The following is a 24,249-nucleotide window of genomic DNA, read 5'->3' as shown; positions in this document are numbered from 1 at the left end:
GCTGGTGTCCTCTTGACATGGTAGCTGGCTCCCCGCAGAATGAACGTACAGGATATCAAAGCAGATGCTGCAATGCTTCATATGACCCAGGAAATCACACACCATCGCTTCTGCCACATTCTGTGGGTCACACAGAAACCACCATGGCCCACCCTGATACAGCACAGGAGGGGGCTACACAGGGTGTGGGTGCCTGGAGGTGAGGGTGCTTGGGAGTCGTCTGGAGGCTGGCATTCACATTCCTCATCACCACTTTGTGGTTTCTCCCCTCCTTCCTCCAGCCACATGTCAAACGTAGGAGAGTCTGGGTGCCCCAGGGCAAATGACGGTGAACAAGGCTGTTAAGGCCCGATCTTTTGAGGAGGGGAGACAAAACGCGAAAATGAAACACGATCGTGCAGAATGTGCCAGGTGCACCGAGACGTTATGAAAGAGCGCGGCATTCCTCCTCTGCGTACTCAGAGTGGTCCTGCGGGGCCCACCTGCTCACCACTGCAGCTCTCTTGGCTTTAAACAAGTCCTGCTTTATGTTTAATAACCATGTAAAGATTCTTACCTCCTCCAAGAAGCTGCCTGTGACTCAGGATCTCCAGCTGTCATAGATTTGTCCCCAGTCCACACACTGACTCAGTTCCTTGTTAATGTTGCCCGTCATTTAAGTTCCCAATTCCTGTTCTGGCCTTCTGGAACCTCAGAGGGGAGACAGTTCCCCACTGCTTTCCTCTGACTCTCCCTTAGGCTGGTGCCTCCAGGAGCAAAGAGGCTCCGGGAAGCCACGTGGCCCTCTGGGCCGGGGAGTGGTCAGCCCAGCTTGACGATGGGCACGTAAGGGATGTGGGCGGGACTGGGTTGCACTGCCCACGAATGGATGGTCAAGGTCACTCATACCAGCACGTGCAGGCATGGTTTATTTAGCTCTGAGGATGCCATTGTGGAGGGCACACGAAGGATGTTTACGGCCAGAAGGACCTACCAGTTTATGGAGCAAAGGGAACCCGTGTTCAGAAGCCCCCCCCCGCTGTGACCCTTCCCACGGGGACTCAGCAGCTCGTGCTTATCGGCCCAACAAGACATATCTGGATACGTTCATGACAAAGAGAAGCAGATTCACCTTCAGATGTTCAGCTCAGGTGCACCTGCACTTGTGGACACCTTGTAGCAGGGTGTTATCTAAGGCAGCGGTTCCGAACGTGTGGTCCCTGGACCCACAGCATAAGCATCACCTGAAAACTTTCTTATACCACTGGGACCTACTGAATCGGAAACTCTGAGGATGGGACCCCATCAGGCTGCCCTCCAGCTGACTCTGATGCATAATTAAGTGTCGGAGCCACTGATCAGTGAACTCTCACCCATCGCTCTAAGAAGGGGCAGGGGAGAAGCCCCAAGTACGAGTGCGTGAGGGATGTGCGCCCCACACAGGGATCGGGGGGCCTCCCTCACCTTTCTCTCAGTGGTTACTTCCAAGGACTAACTAGTGATTGTTCATGCTGTCTTTGACTTATTTATTAAGATGTAGCGGGCACGATAGTAACTTATGTTTGAATATTGCTTTGTCGTTTTGAAAACACCTTGGTGTATTTCATCTCACATGATAAAGTCACTCTATGAAGTAGTCCAAGAAGATTTCATTAAAATCATCTTTCAGATGAGAAGAACGAGGCTCTGAAAGGTTAAGTGATGGTTCTGAGGTCGCCTGGTTAGAAGTCCACGCTGTCACACCTGGCAACCAGTTACTGCTTCACACAACCTGCCAAAAGGGAAGAGGAATTCTTGCTTTAGCGCTACAAGATAGAATGAAGTTCAGACTCACGTTGGGTTATAAAAAAGTTAGTTCAGATACCAATGAATTTGCAAAAGAGATGCTAGCTTACGATCAAACATTCCCTGCAGGTACTGTGAAAAAAAAGACCACCTTTGGAATAATCTCTTTCTGTTTCAGATTGTGTTAATGGTCAGTTTCTCCTCCCGCACCACGTCCATGGATATCCAAAGAAATTTAGAAGCCAGCGTGGAAAAACGAACCAAAGACACGTACGGCCCACCCATGGGGAAACGCCTCCTGGTGTTCATGGATGACATGAACATGCCAAAGGTTGGTGGGGTTAACGGCAGGGGCGGGGCAGTGTGCTGTGTTTGTGTGGCCGTGTGTGTGCGTGGAGTGGGTGAGCGTGAGAACGCCTGTCTTTATTCTGCACAATGTCTGCAGGGCCCAGGTTACGAGGAGTCAGCTTAAGGGACAGTGTGACAGGAAGTGTCTTCTTAACCAGAGAGACCCTTTCCTTAGATTGTGTTCCGTAGTTTCTCAAAGGAGGGAAGTAGGTAGCACGGCAGCCTCTGAACTATATTCAGCATATGTTTGAGCGAGAGATTTCCAAATGAGCTGTACTTCGGGCAGTAATGCTGCTCTCGGCCCGAAAGCATGGGCTTCGGGAAGCATGGGGGCAGGCGCTTCCTCAGGATTCCTCTGGCTTTACCAAGGAAAGGGAACTTTAGTGTGCACAATGGGTGTGTTTCTGGGGCCAGAGCCTGAGAGGTGCACAGTTTTCTTAGCACTGGGATATAGATTTATATCTTTTCTGCAGAACCATGTTTTCCCTGAAATATCTGTCTTCCAGATGGACTGTTTGCAAAGCCAGGATCCATCCATCCATCCATGCATCTGTGCATCCATCTTTGCCTCTGTCTATCTTTGCATCCAGCCAGCCATCCACACACTTGTTTTTCCATCCATCCATCCAACTGATATATTTATTGAGCACCTCCTATGGGACTGGTGCTGTGAAGTGATGAGCAAAACGTATATAGTTCCTGCCCTCAGGGAGCTTACAGTCTAGACAGGGACACAGATTTCTAAAAAACTACACATGAGTATATGGAACTGCAAACTCTGAGAAGCCCAATGAAACTCAAGCCAGAGCGCTCCGAGAGAGCGAGAGGAGAGATGAGATTTAGTTTAGGTGGGCAGCAGAGGCGTTGCTGAGTTCTGCTTTATGATACCACTGTTCTTCCTTTTCTTTAAAAAAAAAAAAAATCAAGGTGGACGAATATGGCACACAGCAGCCGATCGCCCTGCTGAAACTGCTGTTGGACAAAGGCTACCTGTACGACCGGGGGAAGGAGCTGAACTGTAAAAGCATCCGAGACTGTGGCTTTATTGCTGCGATGGGGAAAGCGGGGGGAGGCCGCAACGAAGTCGACCCGAGATTTATTTCGCTGTTCAGTGTCTTCAACATTCCATTTCCTTCAGAGGAGTCTTTGCACTTAATTTATTCCTCCATCCTCAAAGGCCATACCTCGGTAATTTGATTTTAATTAGAAGTCTAAACCGGAGGGCCATGTGTTGGGTAGAAACGTGGTAGCAACGTGTGCATCTGGCACAGCAAACACAATGCCTACAGCCCACGGTGCTTCTAGGGGACCGTGAACATGTTTTCATTTCTTTCAAAACCAGAAGAAAGGAATCAATATAATTCAGCCTGCATCATATTCATCTTTCTACCAAGGCAGTCATAATATATATGTAAGATAATATATTTAATTATAATTAAATAAAATAATGTATAAATATAGTTTTCTAGAAATAACATGTAATATATTTATATAATATATATAAAGAATATAATATATATAATAAGATATATAAGTAATGTATTTTTATGGAGGAAGGGACCCATGAAGGTGCCTGGGTCCCATGGAAGTTGTGATGTGGCCCTGAGTTACCTAGGCCACCTTGAGTGACAGCAGTGAACCAACTAGAGGACTTGGAACCAACTAGAGGAATTGGGCTCTGGAGTCAGTCCCCATTCTGCTCCTTGGGCAAGTCCCTTGAGAGCTTTTAGTCCCCATCCTCCTCTGGAACAGGGAGATAATTCTGGTACCCCTCACTTAGGGTTTGGGAGAATGAAAGGAGAAAATGCATGTAAAGTGTGTGGCACAGTGCCCAGCACATGTCCGATACTCACTAGATACTAGTTATTGCTGTTATCGTTGTGATTTACGTGACCCCCATGAATGGAACCCGTTCATTTAAATAATGACCTTCTGATCCTGGCATTTGCCTTCTAAAGCAGGCTTGCACACTTAAAGTCCTGAAGGGCCAGGCAGGAAACATAAAGGTGTGGGATCAGTGGTCACCTGGCGTGTTCATGCCCTACGTTAAGCCATTCGCTTCCAAAACAGTGAGGTCTGTGCTAGTCAAATCAACCTCAAACTGAGGGCTGGTTTGGGGCTTTGGTTTCATATCACGTTGATTTGTCAGTTAATGAGAAAATCTAGGGAAACAAAAGCAGATCAGATGATTAGTTTCTCTATTTCTTTAATTGTTTTCTTACCTCCTCTCAAAAAATTATGGTAAAATTCATGCAACATAAGATTAGCTGTTAAAACCATTTTAAAGTATACAGTTCAGCGGCATTTAGTACATTCACAATGTTGTACAACTATTCTGGAAATTTCCCATTGATGGAATCATACAGTATGTGGCCTTCTGTGTTTGGTTTCTTTCACTGAGTATCATGTTTTCAAGGTTCATCCATCAGTGTAGCAGGTGTCAGTGCTTCATTCTTTTCTATGGCCCAGTCATATTCCATGGTGTGGATGGACCACATTTGGCTTAGCCATTCATTCACTGATAGACACTTGGGGGGTGTCTTTTCATTCTGTAGGTATTTCATGAGAGCATTGTGGCTGTAAGTGACAAGCTGACATCCTGCACTTTGGCACTTTACAAAAACATTGTTCAGGATCTACTGCCCACCCCATCCAAGTTCCACTACATCTTTAACCTTCGAGATCTCTCGCGGGTTTTTAACGGTCTTGTCCTCACTAAGCCAGAACGGTGAGTTCGTTTTCTCTCACTAAAATGTGTCCCATCGGTACGATGGGTTTTCTTATTCTTTTAAGACAGAGGAGCTATCAAGGAATGTGGTGTGAATCCATGTATCAATTAATTACCCAGTGTCTTTCTGTTTACGTTAAACAAAGAACAGAGTCAAATGCTTGGTTAAGACCTGATGCCTCTTGAGCCCTTGAGTTGAAGGCAGGTGGAGCCAGGAGAGGCAGGTGTGTGGCCGTGTGGACAGGTGTGTTCAACCCCGCGGTAGGACTGCTGTGACAACCATTTGTTCTCAGTTCTAAAGGTGAAATTGGCCCGCGTGGAGCCTTTCCTTCATACACCTGAATTGTTGTCAGTTGCTAACTGGTTCTATTATCAATATATGTGTCTTTGGGAGAAGTTAGGCATGGAGGACAGAAGGGATTTAAGTCTGGGTCTAGAGGTTGACTCATGAAAGCTGGACGTATCTGTGTGTTTACATTAATGTAAACTTCCATCTATGTAGGTTTGCAGGGATCCTCCAATTTCGCGGATTCATGTTATGAATCCACAAAATATTGGAAAATGAATTAGGAACTTTCCCCGTACCCACACTGACTCCTGGGTGCCCTTGAAGGTTTCAGAATGGCAGTTCCAGAGAGAGCAGCTCTGGGTGTTTAGGGTGGAGTGAGAGCTCGTTGCCAGAAACCAGAAAAAAACCCGGAACTGGGGTCAGTTGGTTCTTAGAAAAAGGAGCTGCCAGTGGCTCTGCTGCTGATTTTAAATTCATAAATTCCAGTAAGTAGGAGTCCTGTCAGGTTCTCAGGTCATTTATGTCACTTATAGACAATGTTCTTTTTCTTCCGTGCAGCAGGATAAGTTATGAATGACAACGTTACGGTCTTTACAATTAAATTGTTAGCTTGCTTTAAATTTCAATTAATGTGAAACCAGGGGGGAAAAAAGGCTATGGGAGTGTTCTCCTTTTCTGCACCCTGTGTACCCATCTGAAAATAGTAGCATTCAGCCTGCTCTTCTCTAGAAACTTTGTGGCTGGTTTTGCCCCTTCCATCCTGTAGGTTCCAGACGGTGACCCAGATGGTGAGAGTCTGGAGGAACGAGTGTCTGAGAGTCTTCCACGACCGGTTAATCGATGAAACAGACAAGCAACTGGTCAGTACATTGAATATGGACCAGCAAATGCAAAAAAGTACTCTAACCACAAAATTCTTCTCTGGATGAAAAGAAAAAGTACAAATCAAAAAAAAACCCAATGTATTTTTTTCAATGTGTTTTTTGTATGGGACACTGCAGAAAAATAGAGACTAATAATGAGAGTCAACAGGTAAAGTAGGGTGGATTATTAAGTACCTTGCAGCCAATGGGGAAAAAAATCGAATGCAAATTACTTCAGATAATCCTAGCATACACTCTTTTTCTGACAAGTCTTAGCACGTCCGTGGCGTTGAGTTTGGCTTCCTGAAGTGGTCTTGTATTGTCAGGTTGAAGAGCACATAGGCAGCTTGGTCACGGAACATTTTAAGGATGACGCGGAGGTGGTGATGAGGGACCCCATCCTGTTTGGAGACTTCCGGATGGCTCTGCACGAAGAGGAGACGCGTATTTATGAAGACATTCAGGACTATGAGGCAGCCAAGGCTTTGTTCCAGGTGCGGACACGGCTCACCTCTTCCGGGAGCGCATTGCATGGGTGCCCAGGAGGTGGAGCTAGGAAGGGCACCCATGCCTCTGTCTCTTGGTTCAGGATGTGGGCTTGTGTCTGATCCAGTGGTGTCCATGTCCAGTGGTGCGTGGGAATGGTCTGATGAATTTGTTCAACACACAGACCCCTGGGGCCCATCTTTGTGCGTTTCCCTTCATCAAGCCCATGAAGGGTGCCAGGGTTCCGATGCACAGCCAGCTTTGGGAACCACTCATCTGCCCCCCTAATATTCATCTTCATCTTAATTCATGAGTCGAACCTTGTAACTAGCGTTGTCTCGCTGCTGGCCAGTCACAGACCAGCAGATCGGAATCTTGATCGTAAAAGCTAGTCTCTTAAACCTGAATGATTGAATAATTTCAGCAATTATAGACATTCAGAAAAATCTCTCCTCTGTTCTTAGTCACTGTGGCACAAAAGGAGAGAGTCTGTCTCTTAAAAACCAGTGATTCTTAAAGAAAATTATTTCTTTTTCTAAAATTCAGGAAATTCTTGAAGAGTATAATGAAAGCAACACCAAAATGAGCTTGGTTCTCTTTGACGATGCTTTGGAGCACCTGACCCGTGTGCACCGCATCATTCGACTGGACCGTGGCCACGCCCTGTTGGTCGGGGTCGGGGGCTCCGGGAAGCAGTCTCTGGCCAGGCTGGCCGCCTTCACAGCTGGCTATGAGGTGAGCCGAGCTCCCCTCCCACCCCCCAGAAATGGGTTTGGTATCCCAATTTCCACAGTTAGTAGTTCCTGCAAATATTTGAGCTACCTATAACAGACCATAACACGATGTTTTCATAGAGTATAAAGTGTTTTTGTTGGGGGGGGGTTGATATTATTTTAACTGAATATTTGAAGCATCTAACTATTGTATTGTATTTGGAATGAAGAATCTGTCAAATCAAGTTCGAAAGTCAAACACGAGCAAATCCCGTGACCTGTGACCTGTGCTCGTGTGGAGGAGGGGTTGCCCTACACCTCCATGGACCCAGTGTTGAGGGTCGGCAATGTATCAGCACAACCAGCATGCGTGGTTCTGGCACATTCTTAGAATCTTTAAAAAAAAAAAAAGTTTTATTGAGATACGTTTCACAGACCATACAGGTCATCCACGTAAGGTGTACAATTCAATAGTTTTATAAAAATATGTTCCCAAGGTTGTGAAACCATTACCACTTTCAATTTTAGAACATTTTCATCATCTCAAGAAGAAATCCCAAGCCCTTTAGCTGTTGCCCTCTCTCTTCCTGTCCTTCCAGCCACCCCCCAGCCCTAGGAAACCACTACTCTACTTTCTGTCTCTCTCGACTTTCCTATCCTGTATTTTCATACAAATAGAATCAGAGCATGTGGTCTTTTGTGGCAGCTCCTTGCGTTTAGCATAACGTTTTCAAGCTTCATCTATGTATCAGTGCTTCACTCCGTTTTGTGGCTGAATCACGTTCCCTGTGTGGTAGCCCACGTTTCGTTTATCCATTCATCTGTTGACAGTCATTTGGGTCATTTCCACCTTTTGGCTATTATGAACTACACTGCTCTAAGCATTCATGTACAAGATTCTGTGTGGACATATGTTTTCATTTCTCTTGGGTGGATACCTAAGAGCAGAGTTGCTGGGTCATAACGGCAATTCTCTGTTGACTCATTTGAGAAACTGCCAGATTGTTTTCCAAAGGGCCTCACCATTCTATATCCCCCCAGCACTGTATGAAGGGTCCTGTTTCTCCACACCGTCCTTAGGCTCTTACAGATAGTCCTGCAGTGCCCACAGGTTAACTCGCCAGCCTGGCCCATCACCGTGGAGACGTGCACCGTGCAATGAGAATCAATTTTGAAGAGGAGTCGTCTCCACAACTCACCCTCCCACACTGTCCTTAGTTCTCTGGTATCCGATCCTGTTCATTACTAGGGTCTTGCATTATCCTCAATGTCTCTGTTTTTGCTGAAAACTAGCCCCAGGTGCCTTGACACCCCCCCCCACCCCCGCCGCCCCCTGGCGTGCCTGCTTTTCCTGGGCAGAACAGGGTCGTTATTCAGCCTCAGTCATTACCAGGCACTCAGCTACCCCTGATGCCTACCCTGGATCCCTTTGATCCATCCTCGGAGGGGATACCTCTTGTTGGGTTTCCGTAATCCTTCTACTAGCATTAGAAGGTGTCCTTTTGCACGAACTGTCTTATTCGTCTTCTCGTGTCTTCTGGAATCAGATTGAACTCAGCATCATTATCATCATCACAGAGTGATCACGGCTGTTATGGGATCACTGGTCTCTATATACACGTAATATGTCCTCGTTGCAGCTATTCGGAAAATGCAGAAACATCTAAAGAAAATAAAGATCATGTAATCTCATCACCTAAGGATTACCACTGTTGGTTCCTAAGTAACATTTTGGTGCACATCCTTCCAGAATTTTCCTATGAGTCTACAAATATATTAACTTATTATTAGCAATGGGTTAATGTAACTTTTTCTTAAGAGGGTCTTGTAAAATTTTATTTTCAAATTATATTGTTCAGAGTATAAAAATAATATATACCTTTTCCATTTAACATGTCAACATCCCTTGTCGTTTGACATCTTTCAGAATCCAAATTTGATGAATGTGTAGTACAATATTTTAATTAAAAATCCTTCTTTAGTTAGACATTTAGAAATATTACAATTTTGCAATATTATATAATTAACATCTATATGGAACTTTTGTAATCTGTTTTTTTCCATTTAACTCTAGATCACTGACATCTTTTAAAGTCAATAGCTATATATTTGCATTTTCCTTTGAAACACTGCCCAATGTTCCCTTGGGTAGATATGCCACACGTAAGCCTCTCTGTTGGTGGACACTTAGCCTTTTCCTTGTTTTGTTATTATAAACAGTGCAGTGATGAACATTCTTGTTCTTTGCACACCGATCAGTTTTTTCCATGCAAACATTTTCTTTTGAAATTGGGAAACTGGAGGGTTTAAGGGTATATGTTTTTAAAAGACCTTTGATCTGTGGCACCAGATTTCACATTAGAAAGGTTGGACCTGAATTCATGGTGGAGTGTGCCTCCTTGAATCAGGAGTAAAAACGGCCTAGGGAATTCCCTGGCGGTCCAGTGGTTAGGACTCAGTGCTTTCACTGCTGGGGCGTGGGTTCGATCCCTGATCAGGGAACTAAGATCCTGCTAGCCTCACGGTGTGGCAAAAAAAAAAAAAAAAAAAAAAAGCCTGGAGATGGAGGCTCAGAGGAGAAGCAAAGGATTTTTAATTTTATCCATAACTTTGTTAAAAATAGTTTTGAAGCAAATATGACTTTTGGGTTTTTAGCAAATGTTAAAGATGGGTGGGGTTTACAGTGTCATTCTATTATTCACTGTATTTGGTTTATTTTTTAAAATGTCTTCATTAACAACCAATCAGTCCCACGACAAAGGACTAAACTGATTTATGCTACCAGCAATGTCCTTTTCTCCCTACTCTGCCAATACCAGGTATTGTCATTCTGATATCTGCCAGGGTTATGGGTGAAAACTATTATAGTTCAAATGAGAATTTATTTCTTTAATTAATAGTGCAGTTTGAATATCTTTTTATACGTTCATTAGATGTTTGTCTTTTCCCTTTTTTGAGTTGCCTCTTTATATGCTTATTGATTTGTGAGAACTCTTTATATAGAAGAGGAGTCACGGTTAATTCAATGAATCTAGCTTGCAGTATTTCACAAATACTAACCTTTTGTTGAAAGTATTTCTAAACTAACTTGGTTGATGTACCTTTAAAATTAGATAAAGTATGTAATCAAAATCATCCATTATTCAAATGTAATTGTTTTACTATTGTTTCCTACACTTTTCTGTAGGATGTAATGTTACCCTCTGGGCAAGCTGACTTTTTTGTTGATTATTCCAGGTAAAACTGATGCATTTTTGGGACTTCCCTGGTGGTCCAGTGGTTAAGACTCTGCGCTTCCACTACAGGGGGAACAGGTTTGATCCCTGGTTGGGGAACTAAAGTCCCACATGCCATGATGCACGTCCAGAAAAACAAAACCAAGAAACAAACAAACAAACAAACAAAAATGGATGCATTTTCCTTTGAGGTAGTGCTTGTGCATCTTGGGCTCGAAGAATGGCATAGAGGATGTCAGAGGGAAGTGGAGAAGGAGTGGGCTGTGCTGGGCCGTCCCTGTGTCCTGGGAAGTGGAGGGGCAGTTGGGCAGGGGGACCAAGAGAGCTGTCCATGCCAGGGGTGCCGGGACCTGTTGAGGGGGCGCAGTGAAAGCTACACTCGGGGAGGATGAACAGGGTCTGCAGGCGGCAGGTAGAACTGGAGACCTGATTATATGTGGCTGGAGGGCTTCCATGTTGCCCTGAGATTGTGCCTGTGACTGTGTGAGAGGGTGTGCGGGTGTCCACGTGTGTGTAACCGTGTGTGAATGTGTGTGAGGGACTTTGAGTGTGAAAATGGGTGAGCACCTGTGTGTGTACCCACGAACATGGAAGTGTGTCGACTGAGTGCGTGTTGGAGAGTTGACTGTGAGTGTGAACGTGTGTGGGTGTGAAAGTGTGTGAGTGGCTGCGTGTGAGCATGTGTGAGTACCTGTGAGTGTGAAAGAGGCTCTGTGTGTGTGTGTGTGTGTGAGAGAGAGAGAGAGAGAGAGAGAGACACTAGAGGTAGAGGGGAGGGAGGAAATGAGGGATCTTTCTGTTTCCATAAATCTGAGCTTTTTCTAAACCGTTGGTCGCAGTTAAACTTCTACACATGTGGGCCGGAGGAAATGTTTGAACAGGGAAGACTTGGCTGACATTTGTGTCCTTATTTCCATTTTTATCTATTTTGTGTGTAATAGGACTTTTGAATTTAAGATTTTTTGAATTGCTTCTTCTTCGGTTTTTTTACACATCTTCCCCCAGTTTATCGCATTTTAAATGAGTTCGCACAGTGACTGCCCACACGCATTTCCTCTGTTGCTTGGCTCTCCTCTGCCGTCCCTCCCTCCCAGTAACTCAAATGACTCTTTTGTTTTTTTGGCCACCCCACGTGGCTTGCGGGATCTTAGTTCCCCAACCAGGGATGGAAGCGCCAGGTCCTAACCACTGGACTGCCAGGGAACTCCCATCAAATGACTCATTTTAATGACTGAGGGTGTCCTTTGCATTACCCCCACCCCTCTTTTTGCAGGCCTTGTTCCCTGCATAAGCTCTCACCTCGCACACGTGTGCGCCCGCACAGGACGTCCGCTGTGGTTTGTTTGACAAAAAGGGATGTCAGTTTTGTGTGTCCTGCATTTCTCACTCAACCGTATCTTGTGAAAATGGCCCGGGTCATCCAGATTTGCTGTCACTGGTCCCTCTTTGATCGTGGCTCAGCCCGAGCTGCGCTGCCTGGAGCTGTCCTCTCCCTCTGCACTTACCTGGACACCCTCCCTAAGGCCGGTGGTCTCACGGGGATGCTGTGCTCCGTGTCGGCAGGTGTTTGAGATCCTTCTGAGCCGCGGCTACTCTGAGAACAGTTTCCGGGAAGATCTGAAGAACCTTTACCTGAAACTTGGCATTGAGAACAAGATGATGATCTTCCTGCTCACGGATGCCCACGTAGCCGAGGAGGGTTTCCTGGAGCTCATCAACAACATGCTCACCTCAGGTACCAGGACGCTGGTCTCGCACGGGCATTGCTGGTCTCCGCTGCTCAGCTTTCAGCGGAGGCTGTCTGATAAGCGTTACCTTTTTAAAGCACTTCCTACCTGCAGAGGAGGCATCATTCAGGCTCTCACAGGTGGGTAGGCGCATCACAGGCCAAGGGTACAGTGTGTACGGCGGGAGCGTGGTGAGCTGGTGGACGGGATGCAAACCAGGTGAAGGGGCCACACCGCGCAGGGCCTTGTGAGCCATTTAAAGGAGAATAGATTTTTTTTTTTTTGTGGTACGTGGGCCTCTCACTGCTGTGGCCTCTCCCGTTGTGGAGCACGGGCTCCGGACGCCCGGGCTCAGCGCCGTGGCTCACGGGCCCAGCTGCTCCGCAGCATGTGGGATCTTCCCGGACTGGGGCATGAACCCGTGTCCCCTGCATCGGCAGGCGGACTCTCAACCACTGCGCCACCAGGGAAGCCCGAGACTAGATTTTATTCTGGGTGCGGTGCTGTGGTACGGATTTACATTTTTATTTATTTTTATTTTTTATTTTATTTTTGGCCATGCTGCATGGCATGTGGGATCTTAGTTCCCCGACCAGGGATTGAACCCACGCCCCCTGCCTTGGAAGCGCAGAGTCTTAACCACTGGACCGCCAGGGAAGTCCCCAGATTTCCATTTTTAAAAGAGCCCTCTGGCTGCCCTGTGGGAACTAGATTAGAGATGCATCAGACCCCGAGAGGGCAGCCAGCTTGGAGCTGCTGCCCAGGTGCAGGTGAGACGTGACAGCGACTTGGACGAGGGTGGGACAGTGGGAACGGAGAGAACTGGTGGATTCTCGAGATATTTTGGAGGTAGAGCCAATAGGACTTGGATAGACCGGACGAGGTGAGGAAGAGAGTGTCAAGTGTGATTCTCGGGTTCCTGGCTTGAGTGAGTGATGAGTGGTTCCGTTTACCAGGAAGGGAAGACCAGATCGGGCCTGTGTCCCGTGGGGCTTGTGGAGTCCGCTACACCTACCGGCTGTTAGGTAGTGTGTTTGTTTTCGAGGGCTGCTGTAGCAGAGTACCACAAAAGGGTACAATAGACAGCAAACGTCTATTGTCTCACGGTTCTGGAGGCCAGGAGTCCGAGATCAGGGCATCGGCAGGGCTGGTTCCTTCTGAGGGCTTTGAGGGAGAATCTCCCATGCTTCTCTCCTGGCTTCTGGTAGTTTGCTGCCAATCTTTGACCTTCTTTGCCTCGTAGAGGCATCACCCCGATCTCTGTCTTCGTGTTCTCTTGTTGTTCTCCCTGTGTCTTTCTCTTTGTCCAAATACCCACCTTTTAGAAGGACACCAGTCATATTGGATTAGGACCTACCTTAATGACTTCATTTTAACTTGATTACTTCTGTAAAGACCCTATTTCCAAGGATAGATGAGTCTGATGCTCAGAAGAAGGGCCTCGGGTGGAGATGTCAATTTCAGAGTCACTGGCCTGTAGTTTTTAAAAGCTTGGGGATGGGCAGTCATCCCGGGGGAGAGTGTGAGAAGCAAAGCGAGTCCAGGACTGAATTCAAAGAGGAAGAATGAACCAGAGCAAGAGAACGCAGAGGAGAGCCAGGAGCAAGTTCCTCTTTATATCTTGTCGTCCACACGGCTGTGAGTTATCACAGCAACAGGGCACACAGCACGATCGGCAAGGGGAAAGTCTGGGGGAGCCAGGCACAGGCTTCCAGAGCCCCCTCCCTGGGGTGTCGCACAGGATACACTCAGTCCCCCAGCGAGGAGTTGTGATAACACGTGTGAAGTATCCTCAACCAGGGACGCCCTAAAAATGTTTTGTACTAATTTGAAATGGTACAAATAGTGAACAACAGAAAAAGAAAAAACCCAACAGAAACCCCAAAGCCCAACGAGCCACAATCTGGCTGTTTCTCGTCCTCAGGGGGCTCGTCTCCCCTGCCCGTCTCCATGTGTTTAGTTATTCCATAACTCTCATCAGGTCTAAACCTTGGAGCGTGTCGACTCTTAGCCTCTCCCACATTTGCGAATGCTTTTCTGTCTCTAAAGCCTGTCCCTTCCCTTGTGTCCCCTTTACCATCTAAGCCAGACCCTTGCCGTGTCTGACCTTGACTTTTTGCACACATCTCCGTATTGCTCTTCCTCCTAAGGTACCACTCTCTGCGCACTGCATTTGTGTTTTCTTTGCGCTGGGTCTCCGTGGACTGACTTCTCCTGTCTCTGCAGCCTGGCCGCCTTTCTCTTCTCATTCTCCAGGTGTACTCTTTGCATCCTGCCTCTGCATCTTGCCCATGCCTGGTACACTCTCTCTCTCCATCTCTTTATCAGCCTCCATGGCTGCAAGTGGCAGGAGCTCAACCCAAACAAGCTTACGTAAAATTAGGGAGAAATGAAGGAGATGGTATTGATTCTTGGAACTGAAAAAGTCCAGGTTGGATTCAGGTGCTCAAATGATATCATCAGGAACTGGTCTCTCCCTCGCTCTTGGCTTTACTGTTTTTCTTTTATTTGCATTCTTGGGTTTTCCCAAAGTAGTTTTAAAAAATGGCACTAGAAGCTGCAGACTTGCATCCTCCTTTCTTAGTCCAGTGAATGAGGGTTTCTCTTTCCCAGGAGTTGTGGCCAAAGTGCCTAGCAGGGCCCTCATTGGCTGGCTCAGATCACATGCCCATCCCTGAGCCAATGACTTTGGCTGGGGTCATGCAGGGTTCTGATTGGTCAGGCCTGGGGTAGTGTCACGACTACCCAAAACCACATCCAGACTTAGAATGGATGAGAAGTGATTCTCCAAAGGAAAAGAGAGACCTATGACAAGAAATGGGGGGAATGCATGGGGGCTGGGGGCAAAAACAACAGAACTCCACTTTCAAGTCCACCACCAAGGAAACTTTCCCCCCAGTTTTAGCTCTAGTGCCTTGCAGGGTCACCCTCCTCCAAGAAGCCTCCTCGACGGTGCCAGTTTCCCGTCTCCCGAATGCCTGGGGCACCTACCGTCTAGGCTATTGATGTGGCCTTTAGCACACGTGTCCTTGGGTTGGCAGCGGACTTTTCATACATGGGTCACACACTTGTAATCCGGGGTGTCAATGTCAGCCCTGTTCTCTGTCTGTAAACCCCACTGCAGGGCTCGGGGTGTATTTTCTATGAAGACTGAGTAGGGTCCGGTGGGTCCATTTAATAGTACCCCAAAGGATCGAGGGCAAATAGCTCTGAAGCTCTTATGCTTTGCTGCAGAATGAAGGCTTTGCCTCTCCTCCTTGGCACCGATGACATTAGGGCTGGGATCATTCTTTGTTGTGGAGGCTGTCCTGGGTATTATGGGATGTTTAGTAGCATCCCTGGCCTCCAGATGCCATTAGTACCGCCGCCCCACAACACACACACACACAGCAACACACACACACACACACACACACACGTTGGGACAACCAAAAATGCCTTCAGACATCGCCAGATGTCCCTTGGGAAGGGCAGAGTTGTCCCCAGTTGAGAAGCCCTGCTCTGATGCTCACGATAACGCGCCCAGGTAAGCAGGAGGCACTTGTTATTTCCATTTCACAGATGAGGCGACTGAGGCTCAAGGGGATTCACACACACGGCAAGTGAGCCTTGGGTCTCAGAGTTGGGGCCCAAGCCCTGCGCTCTGGACTCGGCATCCACTGCCCTTTCGTGACGCAGTGCTTCTTGCCATTTCAGTGCCGCGAGAGATAATAACCCTGGAACTTAAACAGAATCCTGGCCTTTGTTTTCTAGGAATCGTGCCCACGCTTTTCCCAGAAGAGGAGAAGGAGTCTATCCTCAGTCAGATTGGACAAGAGGCTTTGGAGCGAGGGATGGGCCCGGCCAAGGAGTCCACGTGGCAGTACTTCGTGAACAAGAGTGCGGATAACCTGCACATCGTCCTGGGCATGTCGCCGGTGGGGGACACCCTGAGGACCCGCTGCAGAAATTTCCCAGGTGCCCTTGAGCAGAGCCTGCAAATCCATTTTCCCCCTTCAGCAGGGCACGTGCCTTAGGGAGGGAATGACATATGAGGTTCCACCAGCAAAGTGACCCATGCCATGGTCATTAGGTTGAAATGTGGGCCCTGCCATGTCCGATGAGCCCCGAGCGGCCCCTCACATCTGCCAACAGGCTCTCATGTTGCCGCTGGATGGCTGTTATCCTTCTGACACGAGGGAATGCTCACGGTCTCAGGTGCAAGGCCCATAGCGAGTGCAGTGTAGCTCTCCGTGCCCTTCCATCAGGGAAGATTCTGGCAGCCTCATGGAAGGTGCAGTACCTGCCCTAGAGCAGAGGGAGGCCGTTTTGCTCCCCCAGGGGGACATTTCTCAATGCCTGGAGACATTTTTGGTTGTCACAACTCTGGGGGGGGCGGCCACGTATCCAACTGGTATCTAGTTGATAGAGGCCAGGGGGCTGCCAAACATCCCACAGTGCACAGACAGCCCCACCAGACAGGATTATCTGGCCACGTGTCGACAGTGCCGAGGCTGAGAAACCCTGCTTTTGATCATTATTTTTGTTTATTTACTTATTTTTAAAAATTTTTGGCCGGGCTGCGCGGCATGCGGGATCTTAGTTCCCCGACCAGGGGTCGAGCCCGCGCCCCCTGCATTGGAAGCGCAGAGTTCTAACCACTGGACCGCCAGGGAAGTCCCTTGATCATTATTTTTGGACCCGCCCGGCTCATTCACCAATGTGTTGGGTACCAAAGCCGGTATCCATGTTCCCGAGCATCGCGGAGTTGCAGAGCGATCATCTCTTTTGTTTCTCTCTCTTTTCAAGGTCTAGTAAATAACACTGGTATCGACTGGTTCACGCCCTGGCCTTCCCAAGCTCTGCACGCAGTGGCTAAGTCATTTTTAGGTAAGTGACAGCTAACGTGGGGACCATGTTAACAGTATAACAAAGCAATTTGTTATCCTTTTTCTGACTCTGAATTTTGGTCCAGTAGATTCTGTCACCATTAACCCCCATGGCCGTGAATGGTGTTTGAGTTTGTTAGCGTGTTTTGATTTATATTGTGTTTTAGTCCAAAGAGATTTCGGGGGATTTACAAGGACAACATGGGATAAAAATTGATTCGGTATCATCCAAAGTAGGGGTCAGCAAACCCTGGCCTGAAGGCCAAATTCAGCCCACGGCTTGTCTTGGCAAATGCAGTTTTATTGGCACACACGTAATAAACACACTGTCTTACGGCTGCTTTTATGCTACAACCACAAAGCTGAGTAATTGCCACAGAGACTCTACGGCCCACACAGCCTAAATATTTACTGTCTGGCTCTTTACAGAGAAAGTGTGCTGACCCCTGACCCCAAGGATGCCTGAAGGACCTTTCGGTAAACTGATTATCCATCAATGTTGATTTTGATGTACAGTTTCCAAGCCCTGAGGCCTTGACTATTAATTTTAATCTTCAAAATAAGAAAGCAAGTCAGTTTATCCTCAGGGAAGAACTTTTTATCTGGACCTAACTGGAGCAGATTTATGACACTGGGTGACCTTGTAAATAGCGCCAGCCTTATGAATACGTATTCAATAAATAAATAACTCGTCCCCCTTGGGAGGCAGATCGCAGTCTTTTGGGGAAGGGGGCTAAGAGAATGACTCTTTCCTGATGATATAACTCAGGGATCAGCAAACTTTCTCTGCAAATGACCGGATGATAAACATTTTCAGCTTTGCAGGTCATATGGTCTCTGTTGCAACTACTCAATTCCACCATGGCATCAGGAAAGCAGCCCTAGACGATATGTAAATGAACGGGCGTGGTCGTGTGCCAATAAAACTTTATTTACAAAAACAGGTGGTCGGCCGGATTTGTCCTGCAGGCTGTAGGTTTACCCATAAGTATGGGTATTTGTGAGGCAAAGCTTTTCATGCGTGCTGTTAAATTGGCCCATGGCTGTGGTTTGCTAATCCCTGGTATAATTCAAGATCAAACATGCAGAATCTCGATGAATGCATGCTTTTGGTCATACTTCCTTCCTTCATTTTCTGCTTTGAGGTGAAAGTATTTTGCCATCTGTGAGATAATCCAAGTGATGTGGTTTTGGCACCGGGAGTGATGATTAATTCTTTCAGCAGACTTACAGGAAGACCTACCTTGTGCCCAGTATGTGCTGGGTACAGGGGATACAGCAGGGACACTGAGCAAATTTCTCTCCTGGAATCTCAAGCCCCTCCTACTACACTGCCTTAGCCTTCCTACCAGGAGGGACAGAGAATTGGCTTTCTGTGTTCTTAGAGAAATTACCAGAGCGTGGATCAGTACTGTGGTCCAGAAAAGCCACTGACAAGTGATAACTGCTCTTTTCTATTAAAACATTTTTATATCATATTTTACTGTGGTAAAATGTATAAAATTTGCCATTTTAACGGTTTTTAACCATTTTAAGTGTGCTCTGTTACACTAATTACATTCACCATGTTGTGCAACTGCTACCACCATCCATCTCCAGAACCTTTTTCATCTTTAAAACTGGAACTCTGTCCCCACTGAACACTCACTGCTTGTCCTTCCAGACCTGCCCCCAACCCCTGGTAACCTCTAATATACTTTCTGTCTCTACGAATTTGCCAACTCTAGATATTTCATGTAAGTCAAATCATGAAACATTTGTCCTTTTGTGTCTAGCTTCTTTTACTTAGCGTGTTTTCCAAGTTTATTCATGTTGTGGCGTGTGTCAGAATTTCCTTCTTGTTCGAGGCTGAATAATATTCCATTTATGGACAGACCATATTTTGTTTATCCATCCATCTGTTGATGGACACTTGGACATGGTTCCCACTTTTGGCTACTGTGAATAGTGCTGCTAAGAACATTGGCGTCCAAGAATCTCCTTGTGTCCATTTTTCAGTTCTTTTGGGTACAAACTTAGGAGTGGAATTGTTGGGTCACATGGGAATTCCATGTTTAACTTTTTGAGGAACTGCTCCTTTCCTTTCTTTATGAGCCACCCTTTTCCATTCCTTCCTCTTCAGGGACTAATCTGCTGATCCCAGTAGAAAATATGGAAGATCTGGTAGAACACGTTGTTTTGGTCCACGAATCCGTGGGTGAATTCAGTAAACAATTTCTACAGAAACTGAGGCGCAGCAACTACGTAACTCCCAAGAACTACCTGGATTTTATTAACACGTATTCGAAATTACTGGATGAGAAAACTCAGTATAATATAGGTAAGACTTGGGAATGGGACGGTTAACAGGAATTGTTATTACTTACGAATAAAGATCCAACAGCTGATCTTTTCCTTAAGCGGACATTTCTTAGCAAGATTGGGCACACTCAGGATTGAGGCAAAGCAAAGCACATTTTGGATTTTGCATTTCAGAGTGATTCATCTGTGTGGGCCTGGCATGCTTTTATTTTTGTTTTTCTGTGCTGGGCCATGCACTTTCTTAGCTCTAAATGTTCATTGCATTAGAGAGACTATTTGATGAGAGCAACATGCCCTGCTGGACGATGTTTTTTTAAAATGCTCTGGCTCTGGTTGTTTGCCAACAAATGGTTATTTTCAGAAATACATTCATTTTGGAAGATGCCATCCCCAAACGGCAATGGAGGTACTGATAGATGCTTGACATCTCATGAAAATGATTTTTTTTTTTTTCCGGTGAGCCCAACTTGGACGGATCGCACTGGAACGCTTGTCTGGGTGTGTTGGGAACAGCGCCCCCTGGAGGGTGAATACCTGTGTTCCCTTTCCTCAGCTCAGTGCAAGCGTCTGGAGGGGGGGCTGGACAAGCTGAAGGAGGCCACCATCCAGCTGGACGAGCTGAACCAGAAGCTGGCCGAGCAGAAGATTGTGCTGGCGGAGAAGTCAGCTGCCTGCGAGGCTCTGCTGGAGGAGATCGCCACCAATACAGCCATAGGTGAGTGCGGGTCCAACTGTGGGGGTCGGGACACCCCATGCCCCACCCCGCCAAAAAAAACCCCAAACAGGACAGTGCTCACTGGGGGACATCGATGGGAAGCCACTTGTAGGAACTGGCATCTTTTGACCCTCGCATTGCTATTTTTTCTGACTTAGCGTCAAGCCCCCTATAATAGGCACTAAGACGTTACCATAGGCAGGACCCACAGCTGGTAGCTTGAGGATTTGCCAGGATGTGGAAAAGTCATCTCTTTACCCTCAATGAGCTAGTGAACTGGGTCGGTTTAGATGACCTCGGCCTGAGCGTCATTCACTTGGGACTTGCTTGGTTCTAAGGTGAGCCTGTCTCCGGGTCCTTTCTTGGGCCCCTCACCTGATCTTCCTGGCCTGGCGGCTGCCCTTGGTCTGGTTCCCTCCTGCTCTAAGAAATTGGCTTTCTTTTTTTTTATTTATTTATTTGTGCCGGGTCTTAGTTGCGGCACACAGTATCTTTGTTGCGGCATGCAGGATCTTTTTTTTTTTTTTTTTTTTAGTTGCGGCATGCATGCGGGATCTAGTTCCCCGACCAGGGCTCGAACCCAGGCCCCCTGCATTGGGAGTGCAGAGTCTTAACCACTGGACCGCCAGGGAATTCCTGGAACTGGCTTACTTTACACCACTCTCACACAGGACAACTCCTAAGCTGCAGCTCTGCCACGACCCCTAACCCTCCTTCTCCCTGGGTCTTGGGACTCCCGTTTCTGTCGTCTCTCAGAATCCCATGTTCTGACGCGTGTCCTCCTCGGCTCCTCCTCGGATTTCTGCAGAAGCCACTCAACCTCCCTGCCTCTGGGTATTCTCTTCCTAGCCCACGTTTGTGTCGCTTCTGCATAGGACCTCGGTTCAGTTCAATTCCAGCCGTATCGTGTCAGGCCCTATCCACAGGACCCACTTTTCATTACTCTGGTCACAGCACCCCAACTTGGCTTTGGCACCCTGTCTGCTCTTGACCCGCAGTCTGGGCTGCCGGGTTGGGCTTGTTCCAGCCCTGGCTGGATCCATTAGACGTTCTCCTGCAGTTCACATTTTGAATCAGCCAACCTGAACACTTGCTTGTGGACTTGTGAGGATGAGTCCCGAGAGAACACCCCATCAGGGAGAGACTGCTGAATTCAGCGTACGTTGATTGAATACCTACTGTGTTCTTTTCCTGGGGCTGCCATAACAAAGCACCGCAAACTGGGCGGCTTAAAACAACAGGCGTTTATTTATTCTCTCACGGTTCTGGAGGACAGGAGTCTGAAGTGAAGGTCTTGGCAGGGCCCTGCTCCTTCCACAGGCTCTAGGAGAGGATGCTTCCTGGCCTCTCCCAGCTTCTGGTGGTGGCCCGCGATCCTGGGCGCTCCTTGGATTGTGGACGCATCCCTCCCATCTCTGCCCCTCCATTGTCACGTGACCTTCCCCCTCTGTGTCTTCACATGGCCTTCTATAAGGACACAGTCATTGGATTTAGGACCTCCCCTAACCCAGTATGACCTCGTGTTAACTAATTACATCTACAAAGACTCTCTTTCCAAATAAGGTGACTTTCTGAGGTTCTGGGTGGCCATGAATTTTGAGGGGGACACTATTCGAGCCAGTACACCTACTGTGAGCCAAGCTTTGTTCTAAACGCTGGGGTCACAGCCGTCGGGGAGATGCTTACGTTTCTAGTGAGTGGGGCCGATCAACAAGCCAGTGATCAGATGAAATTTCAGACTGTGATTAGTGTCATGAAGCAAATGAACAGAGCCCCGAGACTGAGAGTGACCTCAGGGGAGGGTGGCTTTTGAGCGGGGCTGGATGAATATAGGAAAAGCTGATGAAGAACCAGAGAGATGTCTGTCAGCCAGAAAAACAGGGCGGGCACTCTGATGTCCTCAGCTAGCACTGGCCAGGCAGGGCTGGAGGCTGTCTTGTGGGATGGAGTGGGGTGGGGGGAGGGGGACCCAGTCAAGGAGGGTCCGAGTCGCAGCAGCTGTCCCTGTGTTGGGGACCCCAGGCGCCGTGAGGACCTCTGTCCCAGTGGGAACGCCCAAGGCCGCCATATTGGCCGAAGCTCATTCAGCCCCCTCCGCCCCGCGCCCACCTTTGAGGGCTGCGCTGCTTTGGCTCGGGAGCGGTGGTCTGTCCTCCCCATGCCCCAGGGGCTTCACTGACCTCCCCCTCCCCCCCATAGCGGAGGAAAAGAAGAAGCTGGCGGAGGAAAAAGCCACGGAGATAGAGGAGCAAAACAAGATCATCGCGGCGGAGAAGGCTGCGGCCGAGGCGGCCCTGGCCGAGGTCATGCCCATCCTGGAGGCCGCCAAGCTGGAGCTGCAGAAACTGGACAAGTCGGACGTGACCGAGATCAGGTAACGGCTGGCCATCCCCCCACAGCGTGCTCGGCCACCAGGGTCACTCCTGACAGTAATTATGAGATAATCATGGCTGTTCGGCATTTCTGTGCCGGCCGCTGTGCCCGGCACTTTCCGTGGTGGGGATTGTCATCGTCTTCATTCGCAGCTGAGGGACGTGGAGCCCAGGGAGGTGAGCTGACTTGCCTCAGGCCTCCCAGCCAGTTGGTACCATGGCCCACTGGCCTTGAACCCAGGCTGACTCACAGAAGCAGGCTGGGTTCCCGAAGGGGCTGGTGGGAGAGCTGGAGCCTTGTAAGTCAGTCCTCTTTGCGGGAAGGACAGAGGAGTGTCTGCCCTAAAAGGGGCAGGGCCCTGGATGCAGGCTAGGCGTGTCACAGGCTGAGAGTGGATGGGGTGTGCCCGCATCCATTTCTAGCCAAATGCTGGCCTTTTACAGGTGGGGAGAGTAGTGTCTTTTGTTTGTTTGTTTGGTTTTGTTTTTTTTGCCACACCGCGCGGCTTGTGGGATCTTACTTCCCTGACCAGGGGTTAAACCTGGGCCCTGGCAGTGAAAGCGCTGAGCCCTAACCACTGGGCCGCCAGGGAAGTCCTGGGAGAGTGGGTCTTTACTGTGGCCCCAGACATTCTGCAAATCAGGCTGTAAAATGACTCCATCCCCCGCAGCCAGAGGGCCCATTTGCTGTCCAGAAGAGGGGTCTGGTGTGGCGCTTTCTCCCCTCCCCCCGCGGGGCGTGGTCCCCCCAGGGCACCGTTCGTGGCTCTCGCTGGTAAGTTTAGCACCGTGAGGGAAGCCAGGAAGAAACGGTGTCCCGTCTGCCCCCTCCACCACCCCCCGCCCGTCATCGTGCTGCCAGGCCCCCCACGCGTGTCCCTGCATCAGGAGCCTCGGCTCTCTCCTCACTCCCCGTCGCAGCCTCGTTTTCAGAAGGGGTTCCATCCTTCTGGTCCCGCAGTCAGGTCTCCTGTGAGAGAGACTCCTGTCTGCAGGCTGGGAGCTGCCCTGCGTTCTGCGTTCCTGGCGGGTGGGGCTGCTTCTCGGAGCTCATCGCTTTTGCTAAGGGTTGTGCTCTGGCTGTTGGCTCATTTGTGGAACATGTGGATTGAACAGAACGTTCAGCCAGTTCCAGGGCAGGGGCCCTAGTCACTCCTGGGGGGTCATCCGGAGCTGCTGCTGCTCTTAGCAAGAGGTCATGATTTCAGAGCTTCGCAGTGTGATCGCAGTGAAGGTATAAGGATGGACGTTTTAAGACTGCAGTAGCACGCGCTGGGAGTTTAGACTGAGCTGTGGGAGAGACCCTCAGCGTGCACCTTTCCAAAGGAGACATCCAACCACTGGTTATACAGACTTGGGGCACTCCTCCCAGTTCAGCAGCATAAAAGCGTTCTGAGAGCAGAGAGTTGGGAAGGATGTTTGAGTATTTGTTTGGAAGGAGTATTTATCTAATCCAAGAGTGGATTTCCATGGGACCACATGGAGAGTTTGATATGTGTCCCCTGCAGTTAGATGGGGTGCCTGCATCACCCCCGAGAAAATGAAAGTGGCCTATGGCCCAAAAGGAATAATTCTTAAAATTGTAATTATTGGAACAGGTAATATGTTGATGCATGGCTTTGCTTCTTACTGGCTGTGTGACCTTCGATAAGTCACCTAACCTCTCTGTGCTGCAATTTCCTTGTTTGTAAAATGTGGATGATAATAACTGTCCCCATGGCATCGGGGTTGTTACGAGGTTCCAGTGAGCTATTACGTAAAGAGCTCTCAGAACTGAGTTGAGCACAGAGTCAGTGCCATGTAAACATTAGCTAGGGTCATGGTTCCAACATCAAAATG

General features: G+C 48.2%; 1 protein-coding gene across 1 annotated transcript in view; it reads left to right on the top strand.

Moving 5' to 3' along the window:
• DNAH10 (dynein axonemal heavy chain 10) overlaps positions 1-24,249 on the top strand; it is a 147,016-nt gene that overhangs the window by 96,110 nt on the left and 26,657 nt on the right. The window contains exons 45-56 of the mRNA XM_082667915.1: positions 1,943-2,095; positions 3,040-3,300; positions 4,668-4,840; positions 5,896-5,989; positions 6,319-6,486; positions 7,025-7,213; positions 11,991-12,162; positions 15,908-16,111; positions 16,943-17,023; positions 19,145-19,342; positions 19,877-20,038; positions 22,238-22,412. Of these exons, the coding sequence (XP_082524041.1) occupies positions 1,943-2,095; positions 3,040-3,300; positions 4,668-4,840; positions 5,896-5,989; positions 6,319-6,486; positions 7,025-7,213; positions 11,991-12,162; positions 15,908-16,111; positions 16,943-17,023; positions 19,145-19,342; positions 19,877-20,038; positions 22,238-22,412 (2,030 nt within the window). The remainder of the gene's footprint in view (positions 1-1,942; positions 2,096-3,039; positions 3,301-4,667; positions 4,841-5,895; positions 5,990-6,318; positions 6,487-7,024; positions 7,214-11,990; positions 12,163-15,907; positions 16,112-16,942; positions 17,024-19,144; positions 19,343-19,876; positions 20,039-22,237; positions 22,413-24,249) is intronic.

This window comes from Grampus griseus (genome assembly GCF_964374135.1).
Source record: "Grampus griseus genome assembly, chromosome: 12".
Taxonomy (NCBI): domain Eukaryota; kingdom Metazoa; phylum Chordata; class Mammalia; order Artiodactyla; family Delphinidae; genus Grampus; species Grampus griseus.
Note: the sequence above shows the minus strand (reverse complement) of the source record. Positions and strands in the feature narration are given on the sequence as shown.